Source organism: Nipponia nippon, unplaced genomic scaffold (genome assembly GCF_047370975.1).
Source record: "Nipponia nippon isolate SJK-2023a ecotype South Korea unplaced genomic scaffold, ASM4737097v1 scaffold_10, whole genome shotgun sequence".
Classification (NCBI taxonomy): domain Eukaryota; kingdom Metazoa; phylum Chordata; class Aves; order Pelecaniformes; family Threskiornithidae; genus Nipponia; species Nipponia nippon.
In genome coordinates this window covers 34,477,839-34,492,193 of record NW_028262291.1, presented here as the reverse complement: position 1 = coordinate 34,492,193, position 14,355 = coordinate 34,477,839, and the positions used below count along the sequence as shown (strand labels likewise).

The 14,355-nt window shown below is 40.2% G+C and overlaps 1 protein-coding gene across 2 annotated transcripts; it reads left to right on the top strand.

Annotated features, from left to right (window-relative positions):
* The first annotated feature begins 180 nt into the window (after window positions 1-180).
* Window positions 181-11,212, top strand: EIF2S1 (eukaryotic translation initiation factor 2 subunit alpha). Of its 2 annotated transcripts, none has more exons than XM_087746549.1 (8): window positions 181-339; window positions 2,287-2,528; window positions 3,585-3,664; window positions 4,475-4,626; window positions 7,226-7,332; window positions 9,163-9,260; window positions 10,221-10,364; window positions 10,666-11,212. In XM_087746549.1, the coding sequence occupies exons 2-8, from the start codon at window positions 2,288-2,290 to the stop codon at window positions 10,789-10,791; spliced, it is 948 nt and encodes a 315-aa protein (XP_087602675.1). In that variant the 5' UTR covers window positions 181-339; window position 2,287; the 3' UTR covers window positions 10,792-11,212. The 2 variants fall into 2 exon arrangements, with proteins under 2 accessions (XP_087602675.1, XP_087602676.1); XM_087746550.1 differs by lacking the exon at window positions 181-339 and adding an exon at window positions 350-914.
* Window positions 11,213-14,355: the final 3,143 nt, after the last annotated feature.

The window sequence follows — 14,355 nt, the reverse complement described above, 5'->3', positions numbered from 1 at the left end:
CACGTGCCCCCCGGCGACGGGAAGGAAGCGACGTAATTGGCTCCCGGGTCCGTTTGTGACACCCGGAGGTCTCTGACTCTGTCCGCCCGCGTTGCTCTCAGCGCCCGGTCCCGGGGGGCGCTCTAGCAAAGGGCGGCCTTCTGCCTCGACGTTGAGACTCTATGCTCCTGAGGGGGCGCGGGGCTGGCCTATCGCGCGCGGAGGAGCGGGGGCAGGGCGGGCTGGCGCCTGCGCAGTGGGGCGGCGGTGGCCGGCGCACGCTGAAGGCAGGAGCGGGAGCGGGAGCAGCGCCAGACTCCGGGCCGCGAGCGCGCAGCGGGACCCCTCGGGCGGTGCCAGGTAACGGCTGCGCCCCCGCCGCACGGCCGGGCCCCGCCTTCCCCCGGCTGGCGCCGCTGCGGGCCCGCCGTGCCGGGAGGGGACTCGGCGCGGCTGAGGGCTGGGCCCCGGCGCTTGGGCCCGGGCGGGGAGGGACCGGCGCGGCAGCTGCGAGCTTCCCAGGCCGCGCTCCCCCGGGGGCCGGCCCACTTCTCGCCCTCACCGTGCCGGAGATGGGCCCTTCCCGGCCCGGCAGCGGGTGTCGGCCGCCCGGGGGACCGCTTCCCTTCCCTGGTGCTGTGGCTGTCGTTGGGCATCGCCTGCGTCAGCGACGCCCCAGCGGCCGGAGGAGTCGCTGGTCAGAAGTGACTCCATTTTCGCCAGTTTCCACAGAGACTTGTGCGGCCCTGGGGACTTAAACCTTTGCTGGGGCGTTTCGAACGTCTTGGAAAGATGATTTCCAGCGTTGGCGCTGTGGGCACCGTGCTGCTCCTGAGAGGCTTCCCGCAGAAGGCCGAAATAAAAAGCTTGTGTCTATGGAGAGGAGTAAAATAATCTGTGTGCAGAGCCGTGTTTGTCCATCCTGCCTTGCTGGGGTTTGTTGCTTTGCAATATATCTTTATTCTCTGTCTTATAAGTAGACACGTAGGATTGAGCTGAACCGCATTAAGTGGACTAGAAAACTGAACTGTGAAGTTTTTATTGTTAATCTTGGAGTTCTTTGTTCAGCTTCAAATTATATGAGGTGATATGAAACCTTTAGAGGAGTGTTTTTGTAATCCTTTACTAGTTTGTATTTCTCCTTTCTGAAAGTAGAGAATGGAAATAAGGGTGGACACAGTCTTGTGAACTGTATGGCCATGCGTACGTAGTGCTTGGCGTTACCATCTCTCTAAATTCTCATATAGCTAGAAAGCGTTAGCACTGCTGTAAAGATCAAAAGTAAAACTTCAAAATGGTAATTAGAGCAAACCTTCTGAAGGAGTGATGCATGTGACTCAGTGTCTTCGGCTCCTACTTCGGTAGGAAGCTTTCTGTGTGAAACTTCTAGGCATAGATGAAAGGAATTGAACTAACCTGGTGAGTGATGAGTATGAGGATTCATCATCAGGAAAATGAAGAGGTTTAAGCGTTCCTTCTTATCACTACATGATTATGAAGCATTAATTTTTTACTTTTTTTGAATGTATAGTGAAAGAATCCTGGGTGTGTTTTTCAGGGTTTTTTTCCCTGCTGACTGGCAATACGGCGCGGGGTGCTTTTTTTCTTTTTTTAAGTGCTTCATTCATGTCAGGCTAGTTCTGTCTTCTGTTCTGATTATTGCCCTTGCTTTCTTTGCTGAGAGGTGGCCTCTGAAGCAGGTCTTAGAGAATTATTCCAAACATCTTGTGCTGAGTTTAGAAAGTCATCTTCTGAAGTATGGAGTCTGCTCCTTCTCAGTACTACAGAAGCTTCACTCTACCTCTTACTTTCTCAGTCTCTCACCTGCCGCCTTATTATGTGCATACAGATACCTTCATGAGCACTGCAGGCTGCTTCTCTCCCATGTCCTCCTGTTAAAATCTGACTTAAAATTTTACACAACCTCATGAACTTAGATGAATGCAAGGTGTGCAGTGCCACGTTTTCACCACTTGAAGTCTCTTCTCTACCATGTGCTATGGATAGGTAGTGTGGCAGTTGAGGTGGCTAATAAGGTCTGGGTAGCAAGCTTTTTCTACTTTAATGCAAAAAAGTTAGCATCTTAGCAAATGGTTGTGGTAATACTAAAATACTAGTTAATTTATTGTTTAATTTCTATTAAACCAAAGTATGAATTGCACAAGCCTTGTCCTAATTTGCATTTTTTGTACCAGTGTTCCTCTCTATTCTCACCAGTCCTTACTTGTTTTTTTTTACCATGTTTGTAGGAGAAGTCAGTGATGTACTATGAAATAAAATCTTTGTTTCTTTCTGCTCAAATTCCAGAATGCCGGGACTAAGCTGTAGATTCTACCAGCATAAATTTCCAGAGGTGGAAGATGTAGTGATGGTCAATGTTCGGTCCATTGCCGAAATGGGAGCCTATGTCAGCCTGCTGGAGTACAACAACATTGAAGGCATGATCCTTCTCAGTGAGCTATCCAGAAGACGTATTCGTTCCATAAACAAACTCATCCGCATCGGGAGGAATGAATGCGTCGTGGTCATAAGAGTTGACAAAGAGAAAGGTATTTGAGGATATTTTGGGCTATATCAAGAGTGAATTCATAGAGAGAAATGCAGATAAACTTCAGTATTCATTGGGTTTGCCAGGACTTCTTTTTTTTTTTTTCAGACACTTAAGCAAAATAGACCATCATCATGCCATCTGATATTTATGATCATTCTTCCATCCCTCTGTGTCCTTTGGGAATTGGGTTAATGAAGGTCAATCACATCAGTAAAGATTTGCTTAAGTAGGTCCTCACCAGTTCAATGTTTGGTCAACAAACTATAGTGAAGTGGAATTTTCTTTTGATATCTATGTAGATTTTCTAAGTCCTAACTGAAGAGAAGGATCATCTGTTGCAGTGGTTAAAAATCTAAATGGTGAACATCTAATGCTCACAGTCCATCCTGTGCATTAACAAGTCTTGAACCTTTGCTATAAAATAGATGACATGTATGTAATTATTGTACCACGTGAATTCTGTAGAAGGTTACAAGTTGAGATTGTACAGGCAACTTTGTCTTTTCCTGTCTTCTGAATGTTTAAATCTTTTATTCTTTAGAATAAAAGGGTTATATTCTAAATATATTTTCTAAATATATATTCTAAATGTATTTTCTATTTAGAACATGTTGGATTTTGATAATACAGTTCCATGCAATCTTTAAAATCTATATCCAGGTATAAGGAAATAATGAAAATAAACACTGAGCACATCTTTCAGAAACCTGACTGTTGGTATGATGTTTCTCAAGTAATATGCTTTTCTAGGATACTTCTGAAACTGCAGTTAACTCTGAGATTAAGTAATGAATGACAGGATAAGAAAAAGCAGAGAGGAAAGACACACAAGAAACTTATTTCAGATAAATCAAATTTAATACCCTAGTTTGGATCTTGATTTGATCAAATTCATTAAGGTTTTGGTTTGTTACTTTCTGTAGCTACAGGTAGAGATAGTGTAGGCAAGGGGCAAATCCTGAGCCTGAGCATTTGTTCTTTATGCTTTTCTTCTGAAGCAGTTAGACATAGTTTGCACAATGCCTGACACTTTCAAAATGGTTTTCCCCAATAGGTTATATTGACTTGTCAAAAAGAAGAGTTTCTCCAGAGGAGGCAATCAAATGTGAAGACAAATTCACAAAATCAAAGACTGTAAGTTGCTTTGCTAGAGTCAGGCACCATGTGTTGCCAGTTTCTTTCCTGAGCAACCAAAATGCGCAGACATAAGATAATATGAAAATAAAGTGTTGTTCTCATTTATTAAGCATACTCTGATTCTCATTTGCCCATGCAAATATATATAATCAGCTCATCTGTCCATGAGTGCTCTGGTAAGCTGCTTCTTAATCAGTAGATCACGTAATATATCAGTTGGAAATCTGTGATGTAAAGGGGGAAGTTTAAATGATGAGAAGTCCAAAAGCATGTGCTGGTTTAGCACTCTGTGGACAGATTTTACGGAAAAGGCGTGCAAGTAGTTTAAGGCATCAACTCCCACCCTTACTACTGTGTGGTCTTATGCTTCTGAGTAGAACGCTTACCATTAAATATTACTTTGATTCTAAATTTTTTTTCTTTGTATGCAAATATACTGTTTAACAACTTGATAATACTTTTTGTTTCCATGAGAGAATAATTTTATCTTCATAACTACACAGTAAAGGTTTAGATTAATAAAGTGGTTTTGATATTTTATAAGTTCTTAGAACTCAATATGTAATTTATTGCTAAAGATAGGGAAGGATTGTATTGCAACATCATGCAGTGTTTAGAAACAAGACACTTTATCATTGATATTTTTTATTGTTTATTTGCATCAACAATTTTGGTTGTGGACTTCGATCTGCGGGACTCAATTCTATGCTGTACAAGCTCATAGTAAGAGTCAGGCAGAGAGAGAGTGTGAGACTGGATAAGTGGGGGGGTGTTTTGGGTTTTTTTAATACCCTTTTTGTGTTCAAGGTTTACAGCATCCTTCGTCATGTTGCCGAAGTCTTGGAGTACACTAAGGATGAGCAGCTTGAGAGTCTGTTCCAGAGAACTGCCTGGGTATTTGATGACAAGTACAAAAGACCAGGATACGGCGCTTATGATGCATTCAAGCATGCAGTCTCGTAAGGACACCTTTTCTACTTCTAGGGGTTTATTTCATAATTGCAGAGAAGTATTTCCTGGAATAGATCCATCGTAATGTTCTTTTGGGGTTTTGTTTTATTTGTTTTCTTTTCCAGAGTCCGTATGTAGAATGTACTGGTCAAGTAAACCTAGTAAATTTTGACATCAGTCTTCCAATTGCTTATTGTAGGTTTCTCTGTCTTATTGCTTTCTTCAAGTTCCCAGTGCTTTTGAGAAAGAAGGCTTAGAGTTGACTTGGTTTTATCCGTCTTCGAGAGTGCCACTCCATGTATGTCAGTTTTTTAAAAGTAGTAATTCAATTTGATGTGGAGAAATACTAAGGCACTTGGTGAATAATATAAGAGAAACATGTAATTACAAACACTGGAGAGATTTCTGTTGCTATCATTGAGCCTGTGACATTTCTAACGGAAGAGGCAGCACTGATCTTGGTTTGTCTGTCAGAATTTACCTGTTCTTAGTCCCAAGCAGATGTTTCCCAACATAGCTAGCTCTGTGTCTGAAGATATTTCTGCTCACAGCTGACTGTCACTCTTCCACCGCACAGGCAGAATTTTTTCTTTTTTAAATGCAACAAGCTGGCTTGTTACTTCTCTACACTTCCCAACTTAAAGAATGGGAATGGGATCATGAACTTAGAAATGGACTTATGAACAGAAAGAGTTGGAAATTGTGATGCACTGAGATAGATTGCTCTTTTTTATTTTAATTTTTTAATGAAGTCTGGTATTTTAATTTGCTTTCAGAATTAACCTATTTGGCTCCCCTCTAAAGATTCTATCATGAAATTGGCAATCCAAAAATAGATTTCTTAATAAACATTTCCAATGTTACTCTTTTATAGCACATAAGCCTATGAGTGATGAACTCGAGTTGAACACTAGATGGCAGTAACAAAATTTTAGAAATTGTGTTGACTTAAAGAAGCAGGGCACTTGGTAGCATTTTGATTAACTTAAAACCATCTCTGTGGTTTTGGGGAAGAGACAATGTGTATCTTCATTTGGACCGAATGTGCTCTGTTTCACAGAATAGTAATTATTTTCTAATGATAGCAAATTTACTAGTAAAGGGCAAATCTGGGCACATCGCTGCAGAAGGAATTCCAGATCATTCTGTAACTGATACTTAGTCATGTTTTCATCAGTAATGCCTTAAGATTTCTGACAATGGACTGCAACTTTTATTTGTTCCTGTTGTGCTACTACATAAAGCTGTAATGGTTGAACAGAAAAATGTGGATATTGCTGCCTTCCTATGCTTGCTGAAGTGCGTTCTGGAGGCTTAGCATGTCCTCTAAGAATTTGACTTGCTATTTCTTGCTATTTCTTTCATAGTACTGAGGATTAGTGTTTTGGGGTTTCACACAGCAGGATACCGGTGGCAAACTTTAAAGTATATTTACCGTCTGATCAGTAAAACTTAAACATGCAGGACCCATTTGTTGAATGCCTACAAAATGCTTGTGAAAGTGACTTGAAGATTTAACAGAATAGATTGTAAATGAAGAAACAGAATTTGCATGTTCAATAAATCAGTTCTGCCATATGGGTTCATATTTTTTTATGTGTACAAACTGTCATATTTCTGGGTTCTGTTTGCTTATGTTTGGCCCTTCTGCTGTATATACAGAGTATATAAAATCATGAAAGATAACGTTTTAATAGCAGCAGACACCAATTTCCAATATTGCCTCTGTTTTTTGGGCCGTTTTAGTTTGTTTGCCTGCTAGTAGTATTGTAGGTGATCTGGTATTGCTTTTCAGAGAACTGCAACTCCTGTCTCTGAAGAACAGGAACAATTTTTGTGAGGAGCTTTTTGGTTATAGTTTCTGTTTCAGATATATTTTGGATAAAATTGATACAGCAATAAAGAGAATTGACACCACTTTTCAAACAAGAGCTGCTAATTTATATGTATAAACAGCAGAGGAGTTTGCCTCTCTGATCTCTGGATTTTACACTACTAGCTTGTGATCTAAAAAACCTTTCTTCTTTCGTTAGCCCAGAATGTAGCCAGCAGATAAGTATCTGTCTGTGATCCAGTCGCTGTTAAAAAGGAGTACAGAATAACACGGGATGAGTATAGGTTACTTTGTAGAATGACAAAAGTCTTGCATTTGGATGAAACACTAAAATAATTCAAAAACCTCAGATTCATCATGGATTCTCTTTCATGTGATATGGTATGGGTTTATCCTCACATTGGAGGGAACATAAATACTAAGCAACTATATATTTTTCTCACTCTGTGTATCACGTACAAATGGAGCTGGACAGAAGTAATTTATTTTCTTAAAAAAAAAAAAGGTGATAATTCAGATCTTTCCTTCCAGGAACAGATGGAGTAACCTACTTTTCTGCTTTGTTGCTAAATGCTTCCAATAGAAAATATTTTGGAAATAGATGTGTTTATTTTCTTCCAGTGTTTCAATGTACTCTTAAGAAATTTCCCTGTTTTCATTGCCTAGTAGATCTCTATGATTATGCATACTAGTATCGAAATAGTACCAGAAGTTAATGTTGTGTCATATTCCACTTCAGTGTAACTTCTGTAACGTTGCTTTGCTTGGCTCAGAGACCCTGCAATCCTGGATAGCCTAGATCTGACAGAGGAAGAGAGGCGTGTATTGATTGACAATATTAACAGACGTCTGACACCACAAGCAGTCAAAATCCGAGCTGGTGAGTTCTTTCCAGATGTTCACTTGAACATGTCTTGACACTTAAGTTAGCATATCTTGTTGCAAACTATACATTCCATTAAAACTAGTGTTGGTGGTGCTGATATTTGAGTGGAACTGTTCTTCCAGAATTAAGACACCTTAATCAAGGATTGCTTGCAAAATGCCTGTGTGGGTTCTACCTCAGAGTCCAAGGTGGTTTGGCTTTTATTTTTTCCCCTGAACTGCAGATTCCTTGGGACACCAAGTACTTGTCCTGATATCTAATGCAGTCTCTCATATTGCACTGACACACAATGAATTTTAATATCTTATAGTTATTACTGCATCCGCAATATTTTGTTTTCATTATTCAAAGTGTTAAATTCTTTGGTTCCCTAACAGGATGATTGATCTCTATCAGCACAGCTAGGGCATATGTCTTAGCCACTTGTCCATGAACATGTGAAAATAGTTCTGACTTTGCTCTGGGTGTATTTCTAATTGGCTGATTGCAGACCATTCAGCAGGATATGTTAGCTCAAGCCTCGCATGTCTCTAATGTATTCATAGAGTGTATGAGCTGCTTTGTCTCTTATTAGCTCAGTGTGGGCAGAAAAAGCACGTAACTGTTAAAACTGTAAATCTGGTTGTACAGTTAACCGAACAGCCCAAAAGCACGCTTGCCATTAAACAGATAGTCAATGTAGCAGTCACATTTTTTAACTAGACTGAGAAATTGCCTCTACTCTGCAAGGGTATGCTGAAGAGCATTAGCACTTTTTGATTACTGTGGAGAGAAGAAAAGATAAGCCATATCCACATGACAGTGAAGTCCAGGAGAGTGCAAAAAGTAACATAATGAAAAATTCCTTTACCTGTTACTTTAGATCACCATGAGTTAACGTAGACTTCAAAAATCTAAGTGGGATTTGATTGCCATGAAGAATGAAATTGCTGACATAAATAGCACTTCATTAGTTTTGAAAATAAAGTTACTTGACAAGCATGTTTTCTTACTTCCTTCAGCTTGCCTATTTTGTTGTGATAGTCTAAGTTGTTTTTAGTTTTGTCTTCAAGGCAAGCGTAGAAATTTCCCACTGGCTTGTAGTCTCATCCTGAGGCTGGCTGGGATGCTCTTCTGTGAATTTGTTTGTGATAGCGGAGAATTAGCAGGTTATCGTTAATCACCTGGAAGTGAGACTAACTTCTCTGTGTAGCTTAGTCTTGTACCATTACTACATAGGTAAAGAAATCCTTGTCTTTAGACTAATCAGGGTATTACAGATATGTCCAGCATTAGTCTATGCCTTAATTTCCAAACATCTACAAAAAGCTATAGATAACTATCGCTTTAACTACGTGTTAATATAACTTACCTAAAAAAAAAAAAAATTCCAGTGCAGCTCAAGGGATGCCTCTATTGTAATTGCTGACAGAATTCCATGACTTTATGCATGTGCTCTTTTTCAAGTTATGTTTTTCCTGATAGATCTTTTGTTTTCTCTGGTATTTATTGCTTTTATGTCTTCATCTCTCCATGTGAAATACGTAATTATTCCCATTGAGTTTATTAGGTGAAAGGTGAGTGAATGTGGGTATATAATTTCATATCTTGGCTTTTGAAAGCACAATGTAAAATGTTGGACGTCTAAAGAATTTATGAAGACTTTTACCTCAACTTACAAGTCAAGAAAGAGAAATACCTTCCTCAGCTTTGGGAGCTACTGAGGCTCTCATGGATAAACATTGGTTGCTAAAAAGCTTTACTAAAGCTTAAGTTCAAAAGCTTTAAAGATTCTACAGCTTTTGGTAACTTTAAAGTCGTCTTATTTTTATTTCTCTGTCCTAGATATTGAGGTTGCCTGTTACGGGTATGAAGGCATAGATGCAGTAAAAGAAGCTTTGAGAGCAGGCTTGAACTGTTCCACAGAGAACATGCCCATTAAAGTAAGTTTCTGTCTTAATAGTGAAGTCAAAAGCAAAGTTTTCTGATGCCTTCAGGTCCCAGTAGCATGCAAGTGCAGTTGTCACAATCACATAGCTGAGGCTGGGAAGCCACGTACTTGTTTTCCGATTCTTCTCTAGCAGGTATGTAACACACTTTCTTTCAGCTGTGTGCTGCCAGTTGTTCCTGTGACTGTGCTGTGGCTTCCCAAGTTCAAGAAGCTGTATTTATTCTGTTCAATTCATTAAAGTCTAGTATTGGCACACCACATACCTACTACTCCTTTATGTAGCCTTAAGTAGGGAGCAACAAATCTTATTTTCAGATACAAGATTATGCAAGAAAAGGAATGTTTGCTCCACATATGTTGGCATGTTGGTAGAATGGCTACTATACCCAGGCTTAGTTTTTCTCCCCAACAATTTGAGGATATTGAGTGTGTTACTGAATAAGTGTTTTCAAAAACCTTGAAACTACTTCCGTCTTTGAAAATGGTTTCTTATAATGGTTTCCTGTAAGAAAAGGAAAAGTTTACTTATCCAGTCATCTTAAAAAAAAAAAAAGCCAAACAAAACAAAAAAAGCCCAACAAAACCCGCGTGCTGGTTGTCACAGCCTGTCACATAATTTTTCAAACAATTAAAAGGCTGTGGTACTGATCTGCAAAGTGGATATTGTCTCTGCTTAGCAATATTTGTTTAAATAAACATACTCTGTAGAAATAACTGATGTTGATGTTGGAAATCAGACAAGCTGTGCACTTTCTTGTCTACTATTACCATCCAAGTTGTTTATACTTCTAGAAAGCATTTTTCTAATGGGAAAATGTTTCTTCTTCTGTGAATTGTACATTCAGAACTGTATGTACAATGTATGAATTCATTCACACTTTGCTTTTGGGATTTTTCTTTGGTTTTGTTACTGAGTTTGCTTTTTTCTCTCTCCCCCCCCCCCATGTGATAGATTAATCTGATAGCCCCTCCTCGTTATGTGATGACTACAACAACACTGGAGAGAACTGAAGGACTGTCTGTCCTAAATCAAGCCATGGCTGTAATTAAAGAAAAAATTGAGGAGAAGAGAGGAGTCTTTAATGTGCAGATGGAGGTAAGAACACATTATGTTCTAAAACGTAATTTTTTTTTTCTGGCAACATTTTTCAAGTGCAGCAAGATCAGTAGTGCTAGGAGAAATTTTAGCAAAAAGGTATTAAGAAACTAAAAGACCCCTAAACTTCTCTATTTCTTAAACGGCCAAAAATTCTAATTTTCCTGGTTTTTATTGCATGATTTCAGGATGTATTTTCTCTCTTGCTCTTTATGTAGAATCAGAGCCTACAAATACATACAGTCTTTCTTAATGACAGTCTACTATGTTTTCTGTTTTGTTTTGTTTGGTTTTTTTTCAGCCTAAGGTAGTTACTGACACAGATGAGACTGAGCTTGCAAGGCAGTTGGAAAGACTGGAGAGGGAAAATGCCGAAGTGGATGGGGATGATGATGCTGAGGAAATGGAAGCCAAAACTGAAGACTAAATGTTCTGGGATATTTAGAAGAGAGACCGTATAAAAAATTAAAGACCCCATTGCAAACACTCTGGGCTAAATGTTTCCAGTATTGAAAACTTCAAATGCAAATATTTGAAGTGTTTTACTGTTTTAAAAAGACCAATATGTGAAAGGCTCTTCTAAGTAACATTTTATGCAGCAGCTTACACAAATTGAGTCCTTTGAAGGGAAGGTGCCTATGCAAATTCAAGAGACAGATCTGGCCAGAGGGAGGTTGCAGCCCTGTGCTTAACATTTTCATACGTAACAATTCCTAATTGGTGATTACGGATCAGTGCGTCTGTTAATGATCTTTCCTGGGAGCACCAAAACCAAGCAAGGGGAACAGTTCTATACAGAATGTATATGAGCAAATATTCAATAAATTTCTGGGCTATGTAATTCCCAAGGGTGGTTTTGGTTTGTTTTTTCCTTTTTTTTCATGTGGCCTAGAGTAAACCTGGAAGGGTATGGTCAGTGGGTGACTCCCCTTTAACATTGAAAGGGCTTTCTTTTGTTTGCTTTAAATCAAGCCAAGAATGAGTGGAACAAAATGTTTTTCTTGCAAGTTTGTTGATGCAGACTTGTTTAAAACAGCATTTCCTTTGTTTTTTATCTGTTTAGGGACTGAGAACTTGAGAACTTTGAACATAGCTTGTTACCATTCCAATAAACATAGCAGATAAATGAAAAATTACATATAGTTGCACTTTGCTCCTATAGGTGAATATAGCAGGAGCTTTAATGAACTTACTCCTACTTCAAAATAGACAGTGCTGTCTTCTGAGCTCACTGCTGCATGACCTTCAGTTCTGCCTACCCTAAATCTCATTTACACAGAGCTGAGCTATTCATTCTAGAAACAACCTGTTTATCTTCTCTGAAGAAGAGAAACAAGATGTGCTTACATGTTGGGAGTATTAAAAAAAAATAAATCCTGTTTTCCTTGTCTGTGGGAACTGGAGGGGAGCATTTGTAAACATTTATATCTTTTTTTTCCATTGACATGTGCCATATTGCACATCTTTTTTCTTAATATTTTGTGCTGCTAGAGGAAAAATGCATGAAATATGAGGCTTTGAGCCATAACTAGGAGTTCCTCATCTTGCCCCAGTACAAACAATATAATTGCTACCTGGTGTTGCCAGAGGAGGCATTCACAAAGGGCATACCGCTTTCGGTCCGTGCGTGATCAGAGCAGTGCACATGTACCCAACCCTTACTGTGCAAAGCCAAAAAAGCTAAGTAACTTCTAGTCTTTGCAGAATGTTGGAAAATACCTGAATGTGTTATCACAAAATGAAGAAACAAATCTTTTTTTTTTTTTAATGGTTATTTTCTCAAATTGCTGCCTTTTTAGAAGCTGCGTATGAGAGCCTTGTCATGGCTTGTGATGATGTCAGTTTCCCTGTTTGAACAGCTTGTCCAACTTTGCCCACTTACTAGCAGTGATTTGGCTTCCATCAAACGCAATAGGTGGCTACTCAGGTAAAAGAACAGAGTGCTGATAAACTAAAAAGTCGCCATGGGATCTGTATGCCAAAATAGTGCTGTAAAGGAAAGCACTGAAAAATGAGCCACACGTGCACTTTCCTTGGAATCTTACTGGGGGTTACAATTGGTATCATCTCTAGGAACCGTTCTGGCGTGTTAATAGGCGAGCATCGTTTCTGTCAGTAACTTAGGCAAAAGTTTGCTAAACTTGTTCAGTAACTACAGGAGCTTTTCTAATCAGAGCCTCAGCATGCTGGTGCACCCAATTCTGTATCAAATTTGAGTGCCTGAAAAAAAAATCGACTGAGATGATGAGGACGGTAAGGAAGCGACTTAAGATAAACACATTTCAATCACTTATTACACCGGCAGATAAAAATCAGGCTCTCCTGTTGCCTGAGCAAATTTTACCCAAGAAGCTTAAACAGATGATACAAGACAACTTAGTGGATATTTCTCATGTGTTGCAGTAGCTGGAAGGAGGAGGTCTAAGATGGCCGCTGTCAAGCCCTGTTGGTGAGGTGTGTGTAAGGCAGTGCTGAACCTGTGAAGCCCGCACTGAGCCTCGGCCTTCCTGCCTCACTTGCCGTAGCCTGTGATTTAAGGATCTTTAGAAGCCGTTGAGATGATACCTTCTATCTCAACTGGTCTATTTTGCATGTGTGGAGCTGCGTTTGCTTACCAAGTGCTTAAAATAAGGGTCGTGGGGTTTGTGTGAACATCTTTTGTCGAGTCGCTAAAGCGAGGTAGCATATTTCTGCTGTTCATTAGCAAGCGTCCTGTTTACTCAATTGTAATTGCAAGGCCAAAATCTCCGCTTGCACTCCTGTACTCAACTGAAGGGAAAGGTACGGGTCTGCCTCTGGACAGGGCTTGGCCCAATGTGTTAATTGTAAGGATCTCAGCTTGACTTTCATATCCCAAATTAATTTTGTAAGGCTGGCAGCTTGGAAACAATTTTACTTATCTGATAAAGACTCATTAATACAAAAGAAAACCCAAACAGAGGTACTGGCTCAGGTCAAGCACACAGCCCAGTAACAGGCAGTCCAGTATCCAGTTTCTGATCAGGGGAAATAGTGGCTGCTGAAGAAGGGGTGCCCTGCTTTCTTGGGGCTGTTGTCGTTTGTCTGGTTTTTAATACAGTGACAATTCCTTGCTTGTGTTCTCTCCGATTCCTACCCTCGGGATTTTTTTTAGATGCAGCAGAGCTGGCATGTTGTTCTTCATAGCAGAATCTGCACTTCGGTATTTAATTTCTGATTTTTTTTTTTTTTGTTCCAGTCTAGACAATTAAGCAACTGTTTTCAAACACTGCCACCTTTCTACAGTTAATTTTAAATATGCTCTTATGTCAGAATACTTCTGAACACTTGACATCTTTCACTTTTATCTAGAAATGTTTCATCACTCCCTACTTTGATGTGGTTTGTTTTCATCTTATTTCATCCCTAATCCACTAAAGGAACTTATATTTACTGGTGTCCTACACTGGAGGTCAAAGTCCTAGCATCTTAAGAAGCTGCTTTGAAAAAGCTGGATCTGTGTAATGTCGCGTGTGACGCTGTTCACATGATGATACGCGACGGGCGTTGCAGAGCACGCGACGGGGCTTGTCCTTTGGGCAGGTTCTCCTGATCAGCCGTTCAGGGCTTCCTGAGGGACTGAGCTGGCAGTACCGGCAATGTCTGCCAGGTCGGCCAGCTGAAATAGCGCAGTCTGTGCCCAGAGCCGGCTGCTCCTGCCCTTCCCCTTAACCGCGAGTAGTGTCCTGTGGGCCCAAAGCCTGCAGGTGGCTCTTCCCAGCCATGCCAATGCAAACTCTATAGCATATAAAGTGTTTTGGGGTCACTTTGAGTGGAAAAATGTCAAACATTCAACTGTGCTTTTTTGTTAAAATACTATGCTGACATGTGGAAAACACCACTATAAAATGGATCTGAGGAAACAGATGGTCCTCCTTTCAGTGAGTTTCAAGTCCCACAGAAGACCTGATGCAGTTTCTGGAGCTCCCTGGGTTTATACGGAGCGAAGCACATCCTTTTCTGCTGGGAGGCT